Source organism: Phacochoerus africanus, chromosome 7 (assembly GCF_016906955.1).
Source record: "Phacochoerus africanus isolate WHEZ1 chromosome 7, ROS_Pafr_v1, whole genome shotgun sequence".
Classification (NCBI taxonomy): domain Eukaryota; kingdom Metazoa; phylum Chordata; class Mammalia; order Artiodactyla; family Suidae; genus Phacochoerus; species Phacochoerus africanus.
In genome coordinates, this window is record NC_062550.1 from 46,643,887 (window position 1) to 46,671,830 (window position 27,944).

General features: G+C 40.0%; 1 protein-coding gene across 6 annotated transcripts in view; it reads left to right on the forward strand.

The window, feature by feature from the left end:
* The window catches only part of DENND5B (DENN domain containing 5B), a 221,323-nt gene that overhangs the window by 151,006 nt on the left and 42,373 nt on the right, over positions 1-27,944 (forward strand). For 3 of the 6 annotated variants that reach the window (XM_047787272.1, XM_047787273.1, XM_047787274.1), the window contains 7 exons: positions 1,041-1,124; positions 3,334-3,484; positions 15,671-15,764; positions 16,488-16,598; positions 20,452-20,583; positions 22,550-22,702; positions 23,573-23,651. In XM_047787272.1, coding sequence (XP_047643228.1) covers positions 1,041-1,124; positions 3,334-3,484; positions 15,671-15,764; positions 16,488-16,598; positions 20,452-20,583; positions 22,550-22,702; positions 23,573-23,651 — 804 coding nt within the window. The remainder of the gene's footprint in view (positions 1-1,040; positions 1,125-3,333; positions 3,485-15,670; positions 15,765-16,487; positions 16,599-20,451; positions 20,584-22,549; positions 22,703-23,572; positions 23,652-27,944) is intronic. The other 3 variants (XM_047787276.1, XM_047787277.1, XM_047787275.1) reach the window with 2 other exon arrangements.

Consider the following 27,944-nt stretch of genomic DNA (forward strand, 5'->3'; position numbering starts at 1 on the left):
AAAGTTTCAGGAGGGGTGATGCTATAGTTGTAGCATGTTTTAGGGAAAGAAGTATAAAAATGATGTCTTTTGTGTAGCCTTAGAGTTCTTCGATAACTCACTAAAACATTCTGTTGTATCCCACTTCTGAGGGTAGATCCTTGGATCCCCTTTAGGAAGTGACAGTTGCCTGTGTGTTTCTGGGAGTTGAGGAATTAGAGTGAATGAAAATGTCTGTGCCTATTCAGAGAGTAGTATGACTATTAATAGCCATGTATATAGTATAATGCCTTACTGAGCAAATGTTATTCCTTCCTTCCTGACAGAATTTTTTAAATGGAGCTAAGCACTGATTGCTATATTTGTGTGCTTCTAGAAATCTTTTCAATTAAAATAGATTTTCTCTCAGCCTATCAGAGTTTGATACTCCCACTATTATCACAGAAATTATATAATACTCTTGAAAATGTACCATTATAGATTTAACATTTATGAAAAAGACATTAGGCCAGATTAGGAATAGTCTCCCAGGACCTTAATTTATCACAAACTTTTAAAAAGCAAAATGAAGAGTTCCCTTTGTGGCTCAGCAGGTTAGGAACCTGACTAGGACCCATGAGGATGTGGGTTCAATCCCTGGCCCCACTCAGTAGGTTAAGGATCTGGTGTTGCCACAATATAGAGCACAGACTTGGCTTTGATCAGGTGTTGCCATGGCTATGGCATAAGCCAGCAGCTGCAGCTCCGATTTGACCCGTAGCCTGGGAACTTTCCACATGCTGCAGGTGAGGCCCAAAAAAGGAAAAGAAAGAAACAAAGAAGGAAAAAAAAAAAAGCAAAAGAAGGCAGTTGGCTGTGACCATGTCTATCTCTCATAAATGGCGTAGTTATTTCTTTTATCAGGTAGACTGTCTCCTCTCCATCCCCACCCCCAACAAAAACTGTAGAGATTAGGGTTTTGTTGTTGACATTGAATTTTATTGTGTATCCTTTTTTGTCCTTTGTTGCTTTTTGCCTTTATTTCTGTTTTGCCTCTAACTAAAAAGAGTTTTGATTTGCAGGTGAACTCTTTAGGCAGAGGCTAAATGCTGCTGATATTGTGGCACCAGAACCTCATGATTTCTGTGCAGAAAGACCAGTTGATAGTAACGCAGAATTTTCTTATTCCTTACTGATCACAGAAAATGAGTTTTGGCACAAAACCTTGAAAGTCTAACAACAGACCCATGACCTCTAAAAGCAGGCATTTAATAATTTCTGAATATTCACTATTCACTAACAGTATAATCACTGGAAAGCAATATTGCGTTGTGCTTCTTATGACAATCTTATAAACTCTGGAGTAATTAATTGTGAATCATGATTTTTGTCTTTACACAGTTTTCCTACTAATGGAGAATAACTCAGTATCAGATAGATTTTTCTGTCTTTTAAAACCAGTGGAAAAACTGAAGCTACTTTTTTTTTTTTCCCCTTATGTGAGGACAGAAGCATTCATTGGCAGAGATGGAATTTTATAGTATTTCATGGAACATAAAATTGGCAGGAACTTCAGAGAATTCCATGCCACGAATCTAAGCATTACTTGCCTAAACCATCTGTTAATTGTATTTTATACATATTAAGAAGCATTGAAAGTATAGATATGGTTGTGGATAGTCAGGGGACATTACTGAAAATTAAATGTCATTTCACATTAAAATATGAGATCCTTTTTCCAGCCTAGAACATATGGACTGTATTTCAAGAGAAGTACAAGTTGTACACTAAAAATGAAATGAAATTCAAGAAAGTTTTGGATAAATTCATGTGAGTTACAAACAAAAATTAGGGAAGCTTAACATAGATATTCCAGCATTTAAGGTTTAGAGTCATAGAGGGTAGTAATGCCTTCTGCACACATCCCTAATGCTGCAGACAACTGCCTGGGAAGCATTGATCTCACATAGGATGGCTTAAACAGGTTATTTTGACAAGAATGGAATGTGTCATGGACAGACCCCTCCCCACCCAAAAAAATTTTTTTAGAATATGTATGGGGAAGAACCAATGATAATCAATCTACTGGTATTGAATGGGGCAAAATAAACTGACTCTATGAAATAGTTATGAAAATACCCTTTTACTATCCTCAAATCCCCTGATTGACAGTTCCCACTGTATGTTCTATGGATCACACAACCATACTCACTGCTTGTCCTCCCCTTTGGTAATCTCTAGACAAGGGATGGAAACCCTAGTCTTGCTTCACAGGTATTATACTTTCACTTGAAAATTCAGTTGATAAAGATATTTAAGATCAGGAGGCACCGTTGTGGCACAGTGGAAATGAATCCGACTAGGAACCATGAGGTTTTGGGTTGGATCCCTGGCCTCGTTCAGTGGGTTAAGGATCCAGCGTTGCCATGAGCTGTGGTGTAGGTCGAAGATGCAGCTCAGATCTGGCATTGCTGTGGCTGTGGTGTAGGCCAGAAACTGTAGCTCTGATTCGACCCCTAGCCTGGGAATCTCCATAAGCTGCAGGCGCAGCCCTAAAAAGAAAAAAAAGAAAGAAAAAAAGGAAAATTTAACATCAAATTTTTTTTTTTTAAACCGAAGAAATAGTTCACTGTCCCCTGGGTCTTTGAAACATCTCCTAACTTTAAGCGGTTTTAAAATAGAAATGTTGAGTAGTTCCTGTCTTTTAACTCCGGCCTATTTTATTCTTCAAAAGGCAGTTTCTTATCCTCTGGACATTTTCTAAATGCCTGCTTATTTTATTTTTTCTCCGCATTACTCCCTTTGATCTAATAAGCACCCCTGAATGACTCCTACTAGTGAGAATGTGACTGTTGCTAAAAGTGAGTAATATACTTGACACAGTTCCTTGTTTTTACAAGTGGAGAAGCATGAATATTTAATGGATCTTTGCACAAAGAAATAAAGTAACATAAGGCTTGAATGCTTGCTTTTTCCTTCCGTTTACTTGTCTTTTGGCTCAAAGAAAATATTTTTAATCTGCCATTGTTTTCTTTAATGTTGTACTTAGAACCATATTTTCATTAAGAATATTGTATTTCCTACTTAGAGGAAACTATTTCAATACTAAATTATGGATTTTTTTTAACCCCACTTCCCTGTGTTTGACAAATGCAGAAAATACCATGAGAATTAATTATCTAGTGTATACTTAAAACTAACCTTTTGTACTTACATTATGCTGATTTCTGGAGAGCTTTTGTAAAAATCTATTTCAGACTGTCAGAAAGATTTGAGTTTCTTGTCACTTGCATGAGTGGAAGAAGCACTGTTTTTTTTTTTTTTTAAGATTTAGTGAATGAAATGTCTCTAATGTGTTATGCATTTAATTTATAGCGCAATCAATTGAGCAGCGACTGATGAAAATGGATCACACTGCAATCCACCCACATCTGCTTGATATGAAAATTGGTCAAGGCAAATACGAGCAAGGATTCTTTCCAAAGCTACAGTCTGATGTCTTGGCAACAGGACCAACGAATAACAAGTAAGCACATCCTTGGGTAGTTAGTTGAAGGAGTGAATGAAGGTGCAGTGCTCTGCACCTCTAATGAGAAATGCTTAAACATTTTATCAATCTCATTTTTTTCAAAGACCAAAGTAACCCATTTGAAATATGAGTTGACACTCAATGACTTTTCGACTTTAATTCCATCATGTAAGAAAATCCAAAGACTAGAGAGTTTTTTCTTAAGTGATGTGCGCTTGGGAATAGTTTCATTTTAGATGCCTATGTTGAAGTTTAATGCTAATACTCTCTAAAGGAATTAGAAAAGTTATACTTTTACCACCTGTGTTAGTTTCCTAGAACTGCTGTAACTAAGCACCACAAACTTGGTGGCTTAAAACAGTAGAAATTTATTCTTTGACAGTTCTGGAAGCTAGAAGTCTAAAAATCAAGGTATTGTCAAGGCCATGCTCCCTCCAAGGCCTGTTGGAGAGGAACTGTTCTTGACCCTTCCAGCTTCTGGTAGCTCCAGGCATTCTTTGGCTTGTAGTAACCTAACTCCAGTCTCTGCCTGCAACTTGGTAGCTACCTTCCCTCTATGCCTCCCTGTTTAAATTTCTCTCTTCTTATAAGGACAGCAGTCATGTTAGATTAGGGCCCACCCTAATGACCTCATCTTAACTTGATTACATGTGGAAAGACTCTATTTCCAAATAACATTCCTAGGTATTGGGATTAAGGCTTCAACATATCTTTTAGGGAGACATACTTCAACCCACGACACCATCTTTATACTTTTAAGTATCAAGTGCAGAAATTATGAAACAACCAAAAATAAAGATTAAACCCTATCATTATGGTAGATGATTCCATTCAGAAAATATCTGAGTATGATTAGAATTGAAAACAGTTGTTTGGGTTTAGGGAAATTCTTGATTTTAGGTAAATACAAGTATTTTATTAACAAGTATGTAATAAAGAAGGATTTTACAAGAAAATAATTCAAAGCAGGGTAGGAATGGTATGTTAGAAAGAAAGCTTTGAATTGGAAATCAGCAGTTCTGGAATTTAGTTCATTCCTGACCACTACCCAGCTTAGGATCCTTAGACAAGTGGGACTCATTTCCTTCTTTTCTCATCTGCAAACACTCTGACATTCTGTGATTTTATTGAAGAGTCTCAGAGAAGGAAAGGGAAAAGCCAGGCAGTGGCAAAGAAATGGGATAGAAGATTGTGGGAGACACTGGGTACACAGAATGGCACTGACCAACCAGAATTGTCAGGAGGCAAGTATAAAATCAGTGAGGGGAATGAGACAGTGGAACTATGCCCTTTATCCTGTATAGTGCAAACTAAAACGTAATTTGAAGGTTCTTGAAAGATGGCTTACAAGTATGATATTTCTGTCTCCCAGATGATTTGCTGAGCTGTGTGTTACACAGTTTTTGGTACTTGCTTATTTCCCAAGATACTTGCTATGATTTTATTGGTCAGGAAAAAAGAAAACTTAGTAAATTATCTTTATCACATGTGATGGTGTTGCTTGATTTGATTTAATAAACACTGTACCCTAAGTATTGTGCCATCTGGAATCTCTTGGGGTTCATATATGTGTGGTAATATTTGCGAATCCTTGTTTCTACTGTTAATGTCCTATTTTTAATAACCAGAAAGGAATGAAGCCCTTACCATTTTCCCAGCTGCAAGTGTTCCGTTAAATATGTTTCTGGAGTTCCCATTATGACGCAGTAGAAATGAATCTGACTAGTATCCATGACGAGGTGGGTTCCATCCCTGGCCTCGTTCAGCGGGTTGGGGATCCGGCGTTGGCGTGAGCTGTGGTGTAGGTCGCACGTGCGGTTTGGATCTGGTGTTGCTATGGCTGTGGTATAGGCTGGCAACTGTAGCTCTGATTCAGCCCCTAGCCTGGGAACTTCCATATACCATAGGTGTGACCAAAAAAAAAAAATTCTGAAATGTGTCAGAATTATTGATTCATTTAGGTCTACATGTGAGAAAACTACAGTGATAGCAAATACATCAAAGGAAAAAAGATGTATGAATTAAGGAAAACAGTTACAGTAGCATATACATTGCTGTTTCTTTTCCTTTTGGAGTCTAATACCGGCATACCTTTGAGATATTGTGGGTTTGGTTCCAGATTACCACAGTAAAGTGACTAGCACAATAAAGGAAGAATTTTTCGGTTTCCCAGTGCATATAAAAATTATGTTTACACTATGCTGCTGTCTATTAAGTGTGCAATAGCATTATGTCTAAAAAAACAATATAGATATCTTAATTTAAAATACTTCAGTGCTGGAGTTCCTGTCGTGGCTCAGAGGTTAACGAATCTGACTAGCATCCACAAGGACACAGGTTCAAACCCTGGCCTTGCTCAGTGGATTAAGCATCTGGCATTGCTGTGAGCTGTGGTCTAGGTCACAGATGCGGCTCAGATCCTGCATTGCTGTGGCTGTGGTGTAGGCCAGCAGCTACGGCCCCATTCGACCTCTAGCCTCTATGCCACTGGTGCGGCTCTTTTTAAGAAGCAAAAACAAAAACACTTTAGTGCTTAAAAATACTAACCATCATCTGACAACACAGGTTACCACAAATTGTCAATTCGTAAAAAATACAGCATCTTCCGAATTCCCTTGTGGCTCAGTGGGTTAAGGATCCAGTGTTGTCACTACTGTGGCTCGGGTCACAGCTGTGGCTCAAGTTCAGTCCCTGGCCTGGGAACTTTAGCATGCTATGGGTGCAGCCAAAACAAACACACACACACACACACACACACACACACACACACACAAAACAAAACAGTATCTTTAAAGCACAGTAAAAATGAGGTAGGCTTGTATTTATCACTATAAATATCCACCCCCTTTCAAATCTGAGTCAGAAAGTTTGGAAATTTTCATCACTGCTTTACTCAAAATAGTTATTATCCTTCCATGTAGCCCATTTTTTTCTACTTTCAGAAAGCAGCGCCCTTCCTGCCAGTTGAGCCTTCTGTATGCCAAAAGAATATTGATTGTGGAGGTGATGCTGCTGATAATAATAGCTAATATTATTAAGCTGGTCTGCACTAGCTTCTCTGCTGACTGCATTAAGTGTATTAGCTCATCATCCTTATTACAAACGTATCCCTACTGATGAAGCCTGTTGTTTCACCCATTTTTATGATTGGGGCTCAGAGATAGTCAACAACTTGCTTTCAGGATCACATAGTTAGAAAGTGGTAAAAATAGGATTCAGACCTACGACTGCTGATTCAGGGGCCCAAGCACTTAACCATTATACTGCATGTACTTCTGGCTGTTACTCTAATATGAAGGTGACATGTGATTACTCTTAGAGTTGGATATTTTGCTTTGGTAGCCCCCCCAAAATTTTGAATAACCTAAAATATTGAACACCTGTCATATCAATCTAATGAGGCCTTTCAGAATGAAAGAGCCCTCACATGCCTCCCTTCTGCCTCACTGGGCTCTGTTAAAAGGGGGGACCCAAAAGAAGGTAGGATTACACTTTGAGAAGCAAGATACATTCTCAGGTGCCATTGTCCCTCCTGAAGAGCTACATAAAGTAAAGATTGAGATTATGTAGCCTAACCCTGAAATGGGGCCATTGTTACATGTTGGTAAAAGTACAAGCTTGGGTTAGTGGCAAGGTTAGGATTATAACCCAGGTCTCCTTTATTCCTGGCACCATGTTCATGATGTCTCATTCATAAAGACTGTGGAAGTCTGGAAAATCTTCACCACCAGTATTCTTGTACATAATTTGGGAACGGAGCACTATGCAGTAAAGAAAAAGGTTAATTTCTGAAAAGTTTTATTTGATTGAACTCTTATTTAAATAGGCTGTTTTAACTTTAATGAAGACTATAAACAGGAAATAGTTATGTATTCAGAATGAAATCTTCCTCTCTTACAGATAATGCAAGTGAAGCCTTGGGGAGGAAATTAGCAGAGAGAATTTAATATGCTGCTTACAAGGCAGAAATAAAGAGCTTATGACTGAAAGTTTTACCTGATTTACCTTAGTTAACTTGAAGTTTCATGCTCCACTGAAGAGCTATCTCTGCTTTTATAAACACTAAACTTAAAATGTGCTAAAAGATGCTGACCCTTATCGATTCATACATTCCAGATGAGTGTAATAAATACCATAGGCTATTTTTCTGAAGTGGATAAGTTTATCATCAGTACAGACTAGTCATCAGCTTAATCAATTTTTTTCTTGTGTTTGTAAAATATCCTAATTTTTTAAATCACTTTGATGTGGGTAGACCATTCATTTACATAGTTTTTATTTTCTTTCAGTAGCATTAGAGTACTTACTCATTCACTTGGCAAATATTTATGGAACCCTTGCTATATGCAAGGCACTGTCCCGTTCATTGGGAGTTTAGCGATGAATAAAATAATGAAAATCTCTGCTTTCAATATGAGGAAGCAAACAAGACAACTTAATATGTAAAATAGGTAACCTGTCAGAAAGTGATAAGGTTTGTGAAGAAAAATAAAGCAGGGAAAGAAGTATAGGGACTGCTTAGGAGGGAAGATTTCAATTTTAAAATCTTACTGCTGTATTTTATTGCTTTCAATCTTATATAATCTCAAGTTTTCCCATTTCCACACAGAGCCCCAAGCTTTACATTTTCGACTAGATTACAGTCTGAAAGAGAAAAAATCTCAGAACTAATTAGAGGGTAAAGGGATCTATAACCATGCCTATGCAAATGGTTGATCAACTATTAGAATTTCATATGCTACTTACAAAGCAGAAGCAAATAAGCTGTCTTTAGTACTTCAGCAAATGTGATCACCTTTGGCAAAATTATAGCTAGTAAATGATGCTTAATAATGCAAAGAATAAATGAATTACTTAACAAGACTGGGAATGTGTGGACTTCAGAGTCATTCACATGCTCATTTCTGTGTTTTGAAAATAAAACTAGGGAGGTCCTGTTGTGGCTCAGCAGGTTACGAACCTGACTGGTATCCGTGAAGGTGGTGGTTCAATCCTTGTGCTTGCTCGGTGGGTTAAGTAAGTATCCAGCATTGCTGTGAGCTGTGGTGTAGGTCGCAGATGCAGTTCAAAACTGGCCTGTGCTGTAAGCCAGCAACTGAAGCTCCAATTCAACCCCAAGCCTGGGAACTTCCATATGATGCAGATTTGGCCCTAAGAAGCAAAAAAAAAAAAAAAAAAAGAAAGAAAGAAAGAAAGAAAGGAAAATTAAACTTGCCATTTTGTCTCACAGAATGAGATACAGTTACATCATGTAAATTACCATTTATCCTTATCTTTTGTGCTTTTCCACTTCTCCCTGCCAAAAGAAATGTTCAGGCATGTGTATTCTGCTCCTTTTCTTTATTCATTATATAAGTTCATTAGCTGATTTTTTTTCCCCACTGTACAGCAAGGGGATCAAGTTATCCTTACATGTATATATTTTTTCCCCCACCCTTTGTTCTGTTGCAATATGAGTATCTAGACATAGTTCTCAATGCTACTCAGCAGGATCTCCTTGTAAAATCTATTCTAAATTGTATCTGATAACCCCAAGCTCCCAATCCCTCCCACTCCCTCCCTCTCCCATTGGGCAGCCGCAAGTCTAGATTAGCTGTTTTTATTTTTGTTTTTGTTTTGTCTTTTTGACTTTATAGGGCCATACCCAATGCATATGGAGGTTCCTGGCTAGGGGTCTAATGGGAGCTGTTGCTGCTGGCCTATGCCAAAACCACAGCAACGTTAGATCTGAGCGGAGTCTGCGACCTACACCACAGCTCACAGCAACACTGGATCCTTAACCCACTGAGCAAGGCCAAGGATTGAAACCGCAACCTCATGGTTCCTAGTCGGATTTGTTTCCTGCGCCACAATAGGAACTCCTGGTGTTTTTAATCTATTTCATATTTTTACTATTTATTTGAACCACTGCCTAGTAACCCTAATTTTTTAAATCTCTGAGCAAATTTTACTATCTTACACTGACTTTTTTGCTACACAGCTGTTGCCAGAGCCTCCAGGTCTTTATACATTGTGTTACTTGTATTTTGCCCTGCCTCTTTATTTATTACATAACTTTATCAGCTGGTGTTTATATTTTTCTTTGAGGTATTCAAGAAAAAAATATTCATAGACTTTATTCAAGGAGGGCCACATTTATTCAAGGTGTAGGACCACAGCATGGGGTCTTGCAGTGGGGGGAGATTAGACTCCACTCTGAATACTGCATTGCCAAGTGGGAATTTATCACCAAGGAGCAGAGTGGAGATCAGTGGATAGAAAATTCCTAAAAGGAAACATCAGGGATAAGGGGGGATTCTGACTAAGATGACCTAACAAGGATTCTTGCTGAAGGCCAGCCTGGGTGATCAGACATCACTGTGGGAGATGGCAGTGAATTCAGAACCTGATCAGAATGATCATAGAGAGTAGGGATGGTGTCGCTAAATTGACCTAGCAAGGTTCTTCCTAATTTTGCAAAGAAAGGCACAGGTGGGCTTAGGAGAAGGTTCAAGAGTCTGACTAAAGTTTGGTCAAATAAAGAATTTTTATCAGGGAGTTCCTGCCGTGTACTCAGCGGAAACGAATCTGACTAGTATCCATGAGGACACAGGTTTGATCCCTGGCCTCTCTCAGTGGATTAAGAATCTGGCATTTCCCTGAGCTATGGTGTAGGTCGCAGATGCAGCTGTGGCTGTGGCATAGGCCAGGGGCTACAGCTCCGATTAGACCCCTAGCCTGGGAACCTCCATATGCCGTGTGTGCGGCCCTAAAAAGAAAAAAAGAAAAAAAAAAACAAAAAACCGACTCTATCAGTTTCTTGATATACTTTCATTCTGGATCTTTTCAGTCACCCCAGTTCTCTTTATATCCTTTTTACAGTCTTTTATGGATTTTGCTTTAGGGACATTTCCAAGGAGTCTACCTAAAAAATCTGTCTCTACAACTCTGAACATTTTTTTCTCAATATAAACCTTTTTTTTTTATTTTTTTTTTAAACTGTCTTAAGAGGGTCTGCCTTTCTTTGCCACCGTTTTTATCATAATTATCCAGTCTTCCTCTAAATAGCAGACTGAGGAGTTCCTGTTGTAGCACAGCGGAAACAAATCCAACTAGGAACAATGAGGCTGCAGGTTTGATCCCTGGTCTTGCTCAGTGGGTTAAGGATCCGGCATTGCCGTGACCTATGGTGTAGGTCATAGACGTAGCTCTGATCCCGCATTGCTGTGGTGGTGGCTGTGGCTGCCAGCTGTAGCTCCAATTAGACCCTTAGCCTGGGGGCCTCCCTATGCTGCAGGTGTGGCCCTAAAAAGTAAAATAAATAAATAGCAGACTGAGATGAGATGATTTATCAATTTGATATCAAAAGCATATATAAATTATTTAAAAAGCAACAAAAGAAGCAACATTCTTATTTAAACTTTTTGTAAATTGGATATTTTATTAATAAAAAATGTTTAAATAGTGAATTGTCACTAAGGTAATAGGACTTTAGTGAATGGCAGAAGTATAAATTCATTTCTTAACTTGTATATAGCTCTGTGCTGTCAGGGACACACTCAAGAGTAAATATTCCTGGAATAGTGCAATGAATACACAGTCATCGGGACAATAAGTCAAGACCCGAGAAGTCTTTTAAAATAGTTTGATGTATGAAGGAAACGTAAGTGGAACACTCTTTGACATAAATTGTGGTGGTATTTTTTTGGATCTCTCTCCTAAAGCAAAGAAAGTGAAAGCAAAAATAAACAAGTGTGACCTATTAGCTTTACATAGCAAAGGAAACCATTGACAAAACAAAAAGACAAGCTACTGAATGGGAGAAAACATTTGCAAATGATACGACCTACCGATAAGGGATTAATATTCAACGTGTATATAAGCAACTCCTACAACTCAACATTAGAAAAACAACCCAGTTAAAAAAATGGGCAGGAGTTCTTGCTCTGGCACAGTGGGTTAATGATGTGGCTTCTCTCTGTGGAGGCACTGGTTTGATCCCTGGCCAGATACATAGGTTAAGGACACAGCATTGCTGCAGCTGAACCGAAGCTCTGGTTCAGATTCAGTCCCTGGCCCAGGAACTTCCATATACCACAGGCGAGGCCAGAAAAGGAAAAAATGAACAAATGAAAAAACTGCGTATGTATTTGGAGTTTCCACTATAGTACAGTGATGTAGGTCACAGCTGTGGATTGGATCTGATCACTGGCCCAGGAATCCATATTCCATTGGGTGGCCAAAAAATAAATAAATTTAAAATAAATAAGTAAATTAAAAATAAAACTACCTAGGAGTTCCTGTTGTGGCTCAGCAGGTTAAGAACCTGACACAGTATCCGTGAGGATACTGTTGTTGTGGGTGTGGTGTAGGCCTGCTGCTGCAGCTCCAATTCAACCCCTAGCCTGGAATCTTCCATATGCTACAGGTGTGGCCATAAAAAAGAAAAAAAAAAAAAAAAACCACCTATAATGCCATCACCATGAGTTTTATCATTTGGTATTACGCTCTTCTATTGCATAGATCGTATGTGTGCATGTCCATACTTGTTTTATATGTTTCTGTACAAATCCAGAGAATTTTTTATAGTGTTGTATCTTGCTTTTTCATTCATTATCATACCATTCATTATTCTTCCATATTATTGATATTCCTAGTAACTTAATTTTTAAAAGACTATATGATCTTCCAATGTATAGCACCCCTTACCTTTGACGTTTAGGTTGCTTTGAGTATGTTTACTTGATTCTAAGTAATTGTTGCTTGTGAGATTTGCTGTTAATTCAGAAGCTTTATGAAAAAGTTACACATTAAACATGTATATGGTATAGAAGTCATTCTAGTTTTAGGACCATTTAAAAGCCAAAATTTGATTCTTAGAATAAAGGAAACACAGAATTGATTATTGCATATGTGCTGTGATGAATGGCTATAAACCTAAATGTTAGACTATGTCTCTGCTTACATTTATTTAGGGTGTGTTCATAGAAGGGGCAGGTGGTATAGTGGACTCTGCCAATGAAATGCCTAACAAACTTGATACCAGCCCTTCAAGCGTTTGTAGTAGAGAAGATTGTATAGAAAATAGAGATAAGTAATTGCAACACCCTGTGATAGCTACTGCAATTGGAGAGGTAAGAGGGGTAGCTAATTTAGATTTGGAGGAATCCTAACTTTCTGTGGGGCATCTGAAGCTCTCTGGAAGATGAATAGAAGTTGGGAGAGAACTTCATCCTCAGACGTGAGAGAGTTTATCCCATTGGAAACACTGAGGTGGTTGAAGATAACGAGTTTTAAAGTAGAAAGAGTGATCATCAGAGAGTTTGAATAAGCTAAGAATTGAGTGATAGCCATTGGATTGGCAGGGCTATAAATGGCTTTAAGAGCATTTTCAGAAGAAGCTGATTTGAGCCAATAATAAATAAGTAAAGACCTTACATCTAGCCTTTTCTTGGGAAAAAGACAGTCTTTTCAGCAAGTTGTGCTGGGAAAACTGGGCAGCTGCCATGTAATCAGTGAAACTGGAACACACCCTCACACCATGCACAAAAATAAACTCAAGGTGGCTTTAAGACTTAAACAGGAGTTCCCGTCGTGGCGCAGTGGTTAACGAATCCGACTAGGAACCATGAGGTTGTGGGTTTGCTCCCTGCCCTTGTTCAGTGGGTTAATGATCCGGCATTGCCATGAGCTGCGGGGTAGGTCGCAGATGCGGCTCGGATCCTGGGTTGCTGTGGCTCTGGCGTAGGCCGGTGGCTACCACTCAGATTCGACCCTTAGCCTGGGAACCTCCGTATGCTACAGAAGCGGCCCAAAGAAATAGAAAAAAAAAAAAAAAGACTGACATCAACCTTACAAATGTTTTCTCAGGTCAGTCTCCCAAGGCAGCAAAAATAAACCAATGGGACCTAATCAAACTGGCATGGTTTTGCACAGCAAAGGAAACCATAAAAAAAACACAAAAAGACAACTTACAGAATGGGAGAAAATAATTTCAAATGATGCAACTGACAAGGGCTTCATCTCTAAAATATTCAAACAACTTATACAACTCAACAGCAAAAAAGCCAACAACCCAGTTGAAAAATGGGCAAAAGACCTGAATAGACATTTCTCCAAAGAAGATATACAGATGGCCAGCAAACACATGAAAAAATGCTCACCACCACTGATTATTAGAGAAATGCAAATCAAAACTGCCATGAGGTACCACCTCACACCAGTCAGAATGGCCACCACTAATAAATCCACAAATAACAAGTGCTGGAGAGGATGGGGAGAAAAGGGAACCTCCTACACTGTTGGTAGGAATGTAAATTGGTACAACCACTATGGAGAATAGTACAGAAGTACCTTAGTAAACTAAATATAGAACTACCATGTGACCCAGCAGTCCCACTCTTGGGCATATATCCAGACAAAACTTCCCTTGAAAAAGACACATGCACCTGTATGTTCATTGTAGCACTATTCACAATAGACATGGAAACAACCTAAATGTCCATCAGCAGATGATTGGATTAAGACGATGTGGTATATATACACAATGGACTACTACTCAGCCTTTAAAAAGAACAAAGTAATGCCATTTGCAGCAACATGGATGGAATTAGAGACTCTCATACTAAGCGAAATAAGTCGGAGGAAGACAAATACCATGTGATATCATTTATATCTAGAATCTAATATATGCAAATGAACCTATCATTTGTATCTGGAATCTAATATATGCAAATATCACAAATGAACCTTTCCACAGAAAAAAAAATCATGGTCTTAGAGAACAGACTTGTGGTTGCCAAGGGGAAGGGGGAGGGAGTGGGATGGACCAGGAATTGGGGGTTAATAGATGCAAACTATTGCCTTTGGGATGAATAAGCAATGAGATCAGTGGGAACTATATGTAGTCACTTACAATGCAGCGTGATAATATGAGAAAAAGAGTGTATATATGTATGTGTGACTGGATCACCTTGCTGTACAGTAGAAAATTGATAGAACACGTAAACCAGCTATGATGGAAAAGATAAAAATCATTAAAAAAATAAGATAAACTTTTCTTAAGAAATTTTACATGAGAAGCATGAAAAAACAGATTTAGATGTAACTGTTGGGTATTGAGAGAGAGATCAGCTGAAGAGCAATACTCAGTACAGAGAGAAGAAGTGAAGATAACAGCACAAGAGCTTTCTAATGGAGCAGGGTGGAAAAGGCAAGAGAAAACTAACTCGTCAGGTCCTAGAGGAAGAAATATTTTTGAGCCGTGGCCAATATATGTTAATTATATTTTGGGATTAGAAGAAAGATGTGTATGTGCCTCATTGAAGAGGAGGACAGGAAGAGAGAGGCAAGGCTGGGTCATCAGTTGAGTGGAGGCACTTGAGGATAACGTGAAAGGTTTAGAATAGGCTTTGCAGGGAATGGGGGAGAGTTGAGACGGGGAGGTGAAGTGATGCATGATGGTCATGAGGGAACTCGGGAACTGATCTACATGGATATGAGAAAGGGAGATGAGAAAGTGGTCTCCATCCAGGTTTGGTGCTCTGTTGGGTAGGTAAGGTAGAAAGGAGAGGACCAGTACAGAGAGGTGCTGTACATTTTATAACCTCAGTTAAAAAAAAAAACAAAAAACCATCGATCGTAGTGACGGTCACAAGTCTCTCTGAATATACTAAAGACCACTGAATTGGATGTTTTACATGGGTAAATAGTATGGTATCTATATCTCAATAAAGGTGGTGTATTTTTTTTAAGATTTGATTGAAAAAAAGGTATTGTTGGTCTTTGGTTTTGAACAGTACGTTCTTTCTGGGCCTTTTTTTCTTTTCTTTTTTGGCTGTCCTGAGGCATGTTCCCAGCTGTGGCAATGGGAACCTAACCACTGTGCCAGGCCAGGGATCGAACCTGCACCCCAACCCTGCAAAGACGCCGCTGATAACCTCGAGCCACTCCCATTCTGTTTTAAAGACAAGTGATCATTCTGTTTTAAAGACAGTGATCTGCTGTGCCACGAGGAACTCCCTCGTGGCACAGCAGATTAAGGATCCAGTGTTGTCTCTGCAGTGGCTCAGGTCACTGCTCTGGCGCAGGTTTGAGCTCTAGCTGGGGAACTTGCACATGCTATAAGCAAGGCCAAAAAAAAAATACAAAGACAAGGGCTCACATTTTTTGCGTTTGTTTAACTTGCACCTTCTGTTCCTTCAGTCGCTGGGTGAGTCGCAGTGCCACTGCACAGCGCAGGAAAGACCGCCTTCGCCAACATTCCGAACACGTTGGGCTGGACAGCGACTTGAGGGAGGTATGTGGGCTGCCTTCCTGGGATGCCTCGAAGCAAGAGCTGGGAACTAGGCTTACTTATTAGCCCAGCACGTGTCACCGTGTAGGTTCTTTTGCATTCTTCTAAAAAAAATTATTCAGTTGTATTTTAAAATAGTAATCCTTTCATACTTAGAGCTGAAAACACCCCTTTTTCCATTTTTGTGGTTTTAATACATCTAAAATCAGACTCTAAAACAAGTCACTCTGACCATAGAAGATAAATTTTTGATCAATATGTCTCTTATAGGGAAAAAATTTTATAAGTATAGACTTTTTAAGTTTTAAGTATAATTTAAACTTAGTAAAGATATATTTGCCTGTGCTTTGTACATGACTTGCTGACACCATTTTTAGAGGTGTTTTTAAATTATTTTAAATTGAGATTTTTATGCTTTATTTGTACTACTTGAAAATAAAATGATTGCACATTTGAATGATGATAAATAATTTTTCCTTGTGATCCAAGGAAAATGCAATCAGAAGATGTGTTAACTATTTTCTGTTTTCTTAAGAACTGAAGCATAGCCTGTCTACTGCTTTCCTTTGTGCTACTACATTTCTTCTCCCCCTTCTCGTCTGCTGTGACTTTATCATATGCATGCCTGTTTTGCTTGTCTCTTTCTCCCTCTCCTTTTCTTTTTTTCTTTTTTCTTTTTTTTTTTTTTTTTTTGCTTTTGTCATTGGCACTTTTCCGTCCTCTTAGCCTTCGGGGGAACTTGTGGTCTGTCAGAACTCCATGGCATTCTGGGAGTGGGATCAGGGTCTACCTCCTCCTGCACGACTTCCTAAAAAATCCTTCTCTGAGCGCTGCCTGGTATGTTCTTTGCCTGAAAGTGCTTTGCAGATGTTCCCGAATCTTGTCTTTGCTGTTCCTTGAATTATCCACACGCGTGAGTGTATCTAAAATGCCTCCCATCACTTCATGACGTGAACTCTTAGCTCTCCACTTCCTTTGGTGATTGGCACCTTTTTGTGGTGGTTTGTGCTAATGAGAGTCATTCTGTACAGGTGGCAAGTAAAACTGAATATTCGAATCCCTAATCAGTGGTATTTTTTGAGGGGGTAGGGGAGGACTAGATTTAGGACACCATTTTTCTTCCAAAGGGGAAATATATTAAATATTCACATTTTCTTTCATTTAAGCCTTTTACAAAAGTGCAGAAGTGATTCATTTCAAACAGCTTTTCTTTTGCTGCGTTTTAGCTCCACAGTGTTTTAATCTATCCTTCCTTATTCCTGGTCTGTATTTTATATGGTCAAGAAAATCAGATCATCAATATAGAATCTTAGTGCTAAGAGGAGCCTTTGAGGTAACTTTGTCCAACTTAACATGATTTATCTAAAGTCCAAGAGGCTTGCCTAAAGTCAGCTGGACACACAAAGGCAAGGCTAGGCCCACTCTTCCTAGTAGCCCTGCACACTGGGTTGCACCGAACAGCTACTCACCTGAGGGCCTGAGTCACTTAGGACTTCTGGTGGTAGTTTTTTCCTATGATGATATATTAGAATCAATTGACTTTACTTTATAGTGGTCTCTTCACAAGCTTGTGAAGAGGGACAGGGTGTTTGTTAGAAAATTCAGGGAGAGCCTGTACTAAAGAGCAATCAGTTCAGTGTTTATTAAATAATAGGATATATTTTCATGGGTAGTTCCTTCTGCTTTGTTGGTTTTGGCTTAGGCAGAAATGAAGAAACCTGGGGGTGATTTCTGTCTGTGGAGAAATGGACTTTATTATAAAACCATTCCCCTTGTGAAAGGTTACCCTTTTTTCTCCATTTTTCATCTTAAAATACACCTTTTCCTCCAGCTGTCCCCAAAGAAAATCATGTTTTTATCATTACTTGTTTGCTGTAAAGGCACTGTTCTATTTTTGCAACATGCAGAAGCAGCCTCCCTTCTTGCTGTGAGGACAGGTCTCGAGCCACTCCTGTATCCAATCTGTGCCTGTCCATGGAATGTTGCTCATTTTGTAGCTTCAGCAGAGATGCTCAGGAGAAGACTTTGTGCATCGCCCTGTGGTGTTAGTTCACTCTTCGCTGATACTAAATCTGCCCTGGATGTGCTGGGTGATCATGAATGTGGCCACTCAAAGGACAGCCCCATTCTAGCTTGCCTTCATTCGTGAAATAGAACATAAACTTTAAACAGTGCTTAATTTTTCATCCAGTTGTTGACTTTTAAGAGTCTAATTATTCATATATTTCAAACAAAAGAAAAACGCCAGAGGTTTCTTCCTAGCCTCTTGCCTGACTGTGTGCTTCACTCCTTTCTTTCTAGCCTGTGTGTTTCTTCCTAAGCCAAGTTTGATACTTAACTCTCTGGAGAGTTGAGGCTTGGAGTGGTTCTCTCTGCATTTGCACAGGTCCAAAAGATGGAGGAGTTGAGGCTAGGGGAGAAACAGAGCTCTTTCAACAACTGACAGTTAACATTTGTTTTTTACCAACATTTACCTCTAGTTTGTAATATTCCAAATAACATCAGTACAACCTGAAATGAGAGGAAATGCAGGTATTATAATCTCAGATACTATCCCTGTCATATCATAGATTGGTTTTTTTGAAACTTTTGATTTCCTGCTTTTATTTATTTAAAAACTAAGCTTCACGAATTCCCATTGTGGCTCAGTGGTAACAAACCTGAGTCATATCCATGAGGATGCAGGTTTGATCCCTGGCCTCTCAGGAGGTTAAGGATCTGGTGTTGCCATGAGCTGTGGTGTAGGTCCCAGACAAGGCTTGGATCCCAAATTGCTGTGGCTGTGGCGTAGGTTGGCAGCTACAGCTCCATTTTGACCCCTAACCTGGGAACTTCCATATGACACAAGTGTGGCCCTAAAACAACAGATAAAAACAAACAAACAGAAAGTGAAACTAACCTTCTGGATGTTTCACTAGACCTTGTTACACTTAATTTCCCTAGTGGTGATAGTTGACTCTGTCAATTTTCCCTCTTTCTTTCACCTTCTTTTTGAAAAGATTTGAAGCAGAAAGAAGTATACACAACTGTCATGGCAACTAAATGCTTACAGAGTTTATTGAATTTTTAAATCTGTCCTTAAAATAATTACATTCTAAAGAAAACTGTTTGTTTTGTTAATGCTGCCTTTTGTCAAGGAGGCTAGGAGCTAAATGGATTCGTACCTAATTGGTGGGATTTTTAACACATTGTGCCAGATTTAGCAGGTTATTTTTCTTCCAAAGGGGAAATTTATTAAATGTGCAGACTCCCTCTCATTTAAAGAATGCAAAGGATTTTACACATCTTTCTGTTATATCAAATTCTTCCCTTAAGATAGTAAAGATAGATTTCACATATGTGTCTGTGGGAGGATGTGCTGGCTTGCAGCCTCTCTCTCTCTCTCTCCCCCCAACAAACTACTGCTTTTACTATATAATTTAGAGCAATTATTCTCTAAATATGGACCTAAGACACTTAGGCTTTTTGGAGATTCTGCCCTGTAGTCCTGGTACAAACATAAGGTATCTGGATGAGCTTTTGCAGGTATCATGAAAGAAGAGAGACAGCAACTGTCCTGTGCTAATGTTGTATAGGGATTTTTTCCCCCTGCCCTGGGAGTTAACTAATCAAAGTTCAAGAGCAGAAAGGTCTGCATTTCTATGGCCCTGTCTGAGCTGTCAGTGTCTCCTAAAAAAAATAGGATATTTCCTGGAGTTCCCATTGTGGCACAGTGGAAACTAACCTGACTGATATCCAGGAGGATGCAGGTTCGATCCCTGGCCTCGATAAGCAGATTGGGGATCTGACATTGCTGTGAGCTGTGTAGGTTGCAGATGCGGCTCGGATCCTGAGTTCCTGTGGCTGTGGCTGTGGCTGTGGCCGGCAGCTGTAGCTCCGATTTGACCCGTAGCCTGGGATCTTCCATATGCCACAGGTGCAGCCCTTAAAAAAGAAAAAAAAGAAAAAAAAAAAAGGCTATTTCCCCTTTCTGTTGATTGTGAAACAAGGAAAGGGAGGGATGTAGCAAACATGTCTCAGAAACAAGAGGGCTCCTCCTGCATTTGGAATACATGATACTTTTCAGAATGATCTCCTAACCTTTCTTGTGAGGTAGGTGGGCTTATTTTATGCCCGTTTTATGAATAAGCACATACGCCTGAGGTCATATAATTTTGCAGTCATTTTCCAGAGCTCCTCATTTTACTCTTGTGACTTGATTAGGTTAGTGGGTCAAGTTGGACAGCACTGCAAGAGGCTAGAAGCACATCAAGTCTCTTGATCTGTGGGGAGACGAGTGGAGGACTCCAGTGATCTGAGAATCACTGGGTTCCTGGAGAACCCTGGATGTGTTATTTGGACAATCAAATGTTTCCATCCCAGCCACAATCCTGACTAATCACACCCCTGGGTATTTCCAGTAAAAAGACTGAACTAGATGAAATGCTAGTTCAGTCTTTTTATTGGGAAGTTTTATTGGGAAGTTATTCAAAATGAGTTTTTACTTGCTGTGGTTTCTGTCACTCTCATTTTCACAGGACTAACAGTAGAGGCCTTCTGCCTTTTGGTGTGCTAAACCTTGAACTGATGTGGCACATACACACTTAGGGCCTTTTTCTTTTTGCGTCTTGTTCCTGCACTTGTTACTAAGGTTAAGTAGGTCAGAAGAATGTCTAATGTCTATGCATTAAAAATACTCTTTAAATTTTAGAAATACATGCAAGAGGCCCGAAGTTTAGGAAAAAACCTGAGGCAACCCAAATTGTCAGACCTCTCCCCCGCAGTGATCGCACAGACCAACTGGAAATTCGTAGAAGGCTTATTAAAAGAATGTAGAATGAAGGTACGTATTATTCACTGATGTGGGACAGTGTGCATTCATGTTTACTCTATATGCGAAGCTAAGATGTGCTGAGCCAACCCCCACGTGGGCCTGCAGCTTCCTCAGAAGAACACGTTTCCTGGGCCATACGCCTCATGTGTTTGGTACTGAGGTCATGAACCTCCATGGGATCATTGTTACCCACAGAATCAGTGACACGGGAGCCCTGCAAAGTTTTCCTCACCCTTCGGTCATTGCTATCTTCCTGTCCCGCATGAACAGATACTAAGCTAGGTAGAAGTTGTGTCAGAGATGTTGTCATCTTATGTGAAGAGCAACACTTTTTTTTTTCTTTTTGACTGTGGTATATAGCGGTTTAATGTGGGATCTCAGTTCCTAGACCAGGAATTGAACCCAAGCCATGGCAGTGAAAGTGCCAAATCCTAACCACTCTACCACCAGGGAACTCTCATGTTTTGTTTATGTCTCTATGTGCAGCTGTGTAGAACCTTATCTTTTTCCATACATGCGTGTATATACCCCTAAGGAAGAAGACCTTAGCTCTGTTGTGGGTTTGTGTGTATATCTGAGGTCTCCTCTCAGCTGTCCATGTTTATCAGAGGTAACAGTACAAATTGACAAGCTCAGAACATCATTTTAGCCAACAACTTCATTCATTTATTTGACAGTCATTGCTTATGTACCTTCTCTGCATATTCAGTACGTGCATTAAGAAAAAAAGGACGGGGGCGTTCCCATCATGGCGCAGCGGAAACGAATCCAACTAGTAACCATGAGGTTGTGGATTTGATCCCTGGCCTCGCTCAGTGGGATGGGAATCCGGTGTTGCCATGGGCTGTGGTGTAGGTCACAGATATGGCTCAGATCCTGCGTTGCTGTGGCTGTGGTGTAGGCCAGCATCTGTAGCTCTGGTTTGACCCCTAGCCTGGGAACCTCCATATGCTGCAGGTGTGGCCCTAAAACGCAAAAAAAAAAAAGAGGAAGGGAAAAAAAGAGGTTAAAAATTTTAGCTGCCTGTTTGTATTGTGGTTTTTGCCAAAGTGCAATCAAAACTAAGTACAGGAGTTCCCGTCGTGGCGCAGTGGTTAACGAATCCGACTAGGAACCATGAGGTCGTGGGTTCAATCCCTGGCCTTGCTCAGTGGGTTAACGATCCAGCGTTGCCGTGAGCTGTGGTGTAGGTTGCAGACGCGGCTCGGATCCCGCGTTGCTGTGGCTCTGGAGTAGGCCAGTGGCTACAGCTCCGATTCAACCCCTAGGCTGGGAACCTCCATATGCCACGGGAGCGGCCCAAGAAATAGCAACAACAACAACAACAACAAAAAAAAAAAAAAACCTGACATAGTGTCCATGAGGATGCAAGTTTGATCCCTGGCCTCATTCAGTGAGTTAAGAATCCAGCGTTGCCACAGCTGCAGCATAGGTTGCAGATGCAGCTCAGATCTGGTATTGCTGTGGCTGTGATGTAGGCTGGCAGCTGCAGGTCCAATTTGACCCCTTGCCCAGGAACTTCTATATGCTGCAGGTATGGCAATTAAAAAAAAAAAAAACAAAAAACCTAAGTGTGAATATTTTTAGTATCTAAGATAGAGTTTTGGTAGGAGGATGGCATTTCAGATTCTTACAGTACATCTTCTATACCGATTACAGTCTGGTGTAATTACCCAATATTACTCGTTAGTAATCTGAAAATTGTTATGCATAAGCATTTACATGAGGCTACTTTAAAATAGCATCAAAGTCTCTCTTTAGTGACCCTCTGTTTCTCTAACAAAATAGTGAAAGGATCATGGTCTTACTCCAGTTAGTTGACCACAGAGGTTAAGACCCTTCTCCCACAGTGATTCCAGACCTGCAGTTAGAAGTGTATGATGAAGGAACCCAGGTCTCCTGATCCAGGAATTGACCTGATGGTTTTGGGTCTCACTGCTGGGCTGACACCTGTGACCATCTGTGATGTTTTCAGACGAAACGTATGTTGGTGGAGAAGATGGGACATGAAGCAGTGGAACTGGGCCACGGAGAAGCAAATATAACTGGCTTGGAGGAGAACACCCTGATTGCCAGCCTCTGTGACCTGCTGGAAAGGATATGGAGCCACGGCTTGCAGGTCAAGCAGGTAAGAGTCTCAAGAGGCCCTGGTGACAAGGCCCCCTGGGAGCTCTGTTAAGAAAAGTAACAAAAAGAAAAAGATATCGTAAAAATTAAATGATGTGTTTCTTTGTCACAGGATGACTAGAAATACGCCACAGGCATTTTAATTCCAGAAAAAGAAAATATAACCCATGATTAGCAGGCGGTTTGGGGCTCTTTCCTGGTAAACAGGAAAGGATAAAACAACACGTTTCACTTTGGAGGCTGTATCCCCTGTAGATTCCATTAAGTGTGTATTTTCGTCACTGTCCAAGAAAAAATCTGTTAGCTAGAGTTACCAGTTCTTTGCCATTTTAAGTTATCTGGTTATTCACGGTAGAAAAATTAGATGATTTCTTTGCTTTTGTCCCTCTTGTCTCCCTTTCTGTTTGTTGTTGTGTACCTGTTTCTTTTCTCCTCCCCATTTCTTTTTCTCCTCTTGCCCCAGTTTTCTTTCCTTGTAGCTCTTGCATGTATCCAAACGTATTTTGCATACAAATATATTCTGTGCTGCTAGAGGCTTTAATTCCATGGTTGCTAGTGTGGCCAGTATAGACCGCCCCAGTCACACCTAACTGAGTAACAACCGAGCTGAAGTCCAGAATTTCCATGCCTGCCTGTCTGGCCTCTGCTTAGCTGCCCTTCCCCAGGCTATTGCTGATCTTTTCAACAAGGCAGAGGACGACCCACGCTAGACTTGGAGTGAAATGCTCAGAAGGTCACACAGCTAGGAATGGATGAGCTTGGGTCTCCCAGCTTCAAAATAGGCATTTCATCGTGAATGGTTTTGATGAGAAGTCGTTTTGATGAATTATTTCTTATAAAATGAAAATTCTTGTATACCTTGTACTTTCAGGGGAAGTCAGCTTTGTGGTCACATTTAATTCAGTTTCAGGACAGAGAAGAGAAACAAGAGCACCTTGCAGAATCACCAGGTGAGAATGCATTGGCTTGATTGCTTCTACAGCACTGGAAGAATCAGGACCTGTGGCTTTGTCTCCACCTCCCTCTCAAGCTGGAGCTCACCCCATCCTGCCAGTAGAGGGGTGAGGTAGAAGAAGCAATATTACTTGCTAGCTGTGAGACCTGGGGAAAGTCCCTTGACCTTTGTAATCTTCAGCTTCCTCATTCACAAGATGGGGGTGGGAAGACAGGGAAAATAATATTAGCGATGCCAAGGCTGCAGTGTTGATCAAGTCAGGTAACATTTGAACACTTCTCATGAATTGTAAGGGATGATATGGGTAGTATTCCTTACTGTCAACAGTATTTTTTTCTTTTTTTTTTTTTTGTCTTTTCTGCCATTTCTTTGGCCAATCCCTCGGCATATGGAGGTTCCCAGGCTAGGGGTCGAATCAGAGCCATGGCCGCCGGCCTACGCCAGAGCCACAGCAACGCGGGATCCGAGCCATGTCTGCAACCTACACCACAGCTCACGGCAATGCTGGATCGTTAACCCACTGCGCAAGGCCAGGGCTTGAACCCGCAATCTCATGTCCCCTAGTCGGATTCGTTAACCACTGAGCCACAGTGGGAACTCCCTTTCACCAGTATTAAGGTGTAGTGTATATGGGTTTTTTTCTCAAATAAAAGTTTTACCATATCATTAATAATCTTTCAGGTGAGAAACGTTTATATATATATATGCATATATATGTATATATCTCTCTCTCTCAAAAATCTTCAGAAAACAGATTTCTTCAGTTTATAACAAGATAACTCATGTTAGCATGTCATTAGCTAATTAGAGTTATGTAGGGTTCCTAGATGCTCTCCCTGCTGTATAGTTTCCATAACAAGGTGCTTGATTTTCTTTATGCTGTAAAATAACCATCTGTTGCACAAAAAGTGGAAGTAACAGTGGAAAACTAGGAGAGTTAAAATGTTTTATACTGAATCAGCTCTTTGGAAACATCTTCTAAAATTATGGATTACTTTAGACATTGAACAATGTAAAAAAATTTTTTTTTATAATTCATAAACCAACTACCAGCTTAAGAAAACATTGCAAATGTGATTAAAGCACCTGTTTCCATTCTCCTCACTGCCCCTAAAGGGCAATACTACCGTAAATGTGGTATTTATTGTTGGAAATCTAGTTTTTCAGTATATCCAGTGAGACAGCTAGGAATGTGAATTTGATACTGCATTGCCCTGAAGCCCCTCTAAGCAGAATGTCAAGGTTCTGATGTCCCAAGATGTAACTATTTATAAAGACTGAGATCAAGTTTTAAAAGTATTTTCTAGTGTCCATCTCTTTCCTTTGTCCTTTTCTCTATTGAAAAGGGACATTGGCTTATTGGCTCAAACTATCTCTAATATTGGCTTATTCCCTCAAACTATCTCTAATATTTACATAAGTTCATAGAAGACTTAACTATTTTGACCATGAGACCATAACCGAGGTAGCTTACCCTAATCAGAACAACAACATTCCTAGAAAGAAATAACCATTTGTAGGATGAAAAGGTGGAAAGCCAACCTCAGTTAAGCATTTGGCTCTTGTGCCAAATAGGCATGTGAGGATATCTCCCCTTTTACTGTGAGCAGCTACCAGGCAACACCAGCAAGTTCATGGCTTTGGATGGTCAGATGTTGGGTGGTTGAGCTAGAGATCAGAGATCCAGCCGTTTGCAGGGCCCTTCGATCAGTCAGTAGTAGCACCAGTCAAGCTCCAGAGTCAAGACCCAAAAGTATGGAATGTGCCTCGCGCAGTCACCGTGCAGCACTGCCAAGTGTCAGTGAAGGGCTGGTGATCTAAGAATGAAGACAAGCTAAATATTGTACTGACCCTAAGTCAGACCAGTGTAAGCTGTATAGCTTTTGAAATCAAACTAATTGTCTGTTCAGAGGGGTGGATTTGATAAATATTGTTCTAACATTTCTGATGATTCAGCCCATGAAGTTAGGACTTAAAAATAAGACAGTGTGAAATGTATATGGAAACATCCATTTAAAAATAAAATAGTTCTTTATTGAGAAACAATGTGTTCTAATTCTATAGAAATTAGCAGTTCATTGATTCTAATCATTTTAAATCTGAGTGTTTAGGTTCTTTCCCCCCAAATACTTTTTGTTTGCCAACTACTAAGCTTCCTAATTAATGGCAGTAAGCAGTCTGCATCTTCATTTTAAGGAGAAAGATCCTCCAAGTCCTTAGAAATTCGTGTGGGTTTGAACACAGCACTTATCAGCATTGAGCCAGGATGAGACTAGGTGATAGATTAGTGTTCCTTCAGAAGCAGCACTAAACAGGAATCAGACATTTTAAGGGTTGCAGAAGACTGGAAAAGATCTGTCTTAGTAAGAGGAGCATGACAGGGTAGACTGTCTTAAATTTTTTTAATAGATTTTATTTTTGGAGGAGTTTCAGGTTCACAGCAGTGTTAAGCCCATATACCCTCTGCCCCCATACATGCATAGCCTCCCTTATTATCATCCTCCACCAGAGTTGGGTATTTCTTACAGTTGATGAGCCTGCATTGACACCTCACCCTAAGCCCATAGTTTACTTATGTGAGGGTTCACTCTGGGTGTGTTGCCCATACTAGGGGTTTAGACAAATGCATGTTAATGACGTGGATCCACCATTTTAGCATCATATAGAGAGTTTGACTGTCCTAATAATCATGTGTTCCATCGGTTCATCCCTCCCTCTCCTCTCACCCTGATAACCACTGATCTTTTTACTGTCTCCATAATCTTTCCTTATCCAGAATGTCATATGATTGAAGTCATATAGTATGAAGCCTTTTCAGATTGGCCTCTTTCACTTAGTAATATGTCTTTTTTGTTATTATTGTTTTAGGGCTGCACTTAATAATATGTATTTGTTTCCTCCATGTCTTTTAAAACTGTCCTAATTTTGACCTAACCAAATGTTGACCAAGTCACTGCACCTAGTAGTTAAAAGTCCTATTTTATTTTATTTTATTTTTTTATATTAGGCCACATCTGCGACATATGGAGGTTCCCAGGCAAGGGGTCGAATCAGAACTGTAGCTGCCGGCCTACACCACAGCCCCAGCAATGCCAGATCTGAGCTGCATCTGCAACCTACACCACAGCTCATGGCAACACCAGATCCATAACCCACTGAGCGGAGCCAGGGATCAAACCTGTGTCCTCATGGATGCTAGTCAGATTCATTTCCGTTGAGCTACAGCAGAAACTCCAGAAGTTCTCTTTTAAAGAAAGGATCCCAGAATGCAATTGATTCTAGAAAGAGAACTGTTCTTGATTTATCACCCAAAAGTTTCTACCTTAAAAAATGTTGATCAGCTTAGACATAGGTACTGTTTTCAAACCCTGCATCCTCAAACAAGTTTCCACTAAACTTTTTTTTTTTTTTTTTTTTTGGCTGTGCTTATGGCAGGTGAAAGTTCCAGGACCAGTATCAAACCAGGCCACAGCAGCAACCCTAGCAACAGCAGTGACAACACTGGATCCTTAACCCACTGTCCACCAGGGAACTCCTAAACTTTATGTGGACTTATAGTTGGTGAGGGAAGGGATAGGGTGCAGAAGGGAGTGGAAATACTGAATTTAAATGGTTATTCTGGATCTAGCCAGGAATTTGGGGTCACTCTTCAAATGTCTTACTTCATCAAAAGTTTTCTTTTAATTACTACCTGTGTATAGATTATAGATGATTCTATAAAAGTCATATATATGCAGTCTCTGCCGCATACAAACTATGCAGTAGCATTGATTCAGGCAGATATACAAAGGGAATTCCTGTAATTAAGAGTTTTTTTTTGTTTTTGTTTTGTTTTGTTTTGTTTCTTTTTAGGGCCACACCCTCAGCATATGGAGGTTCCCAGGCTAGGGGTCAAATCGGAGCTACAGCTGCCAGCCTACGCCACAGCCACAGCAATGCCAGATGTGAGCCGCGTCTGTGACCTACACCACAGCTCACCTAAATGCTGGATCCTTAACCCACTGAGGGAGGCCAGGGATCAAACCCAAGACCTCATTGTTCCTAGTCGGATTTGTTTCCGCTGTGCCGTGACAGGAACTCCTCCTATAACTAAGTATTAAATCCATGAATTTTTATACTGAAGGAGAAAGTGGCTTATTGCAGATTAAATACTAATAGAAATATACATTTAAATAGTTTATAAATTTCTCTTCTGGCTAGAATAGACTCAGTGAAAACTTTCTTAGATTTTTAGATCTATAAATAAAAAGTAAAATAGTCCTTAACTTACTCCTTAACTCCTAATCTG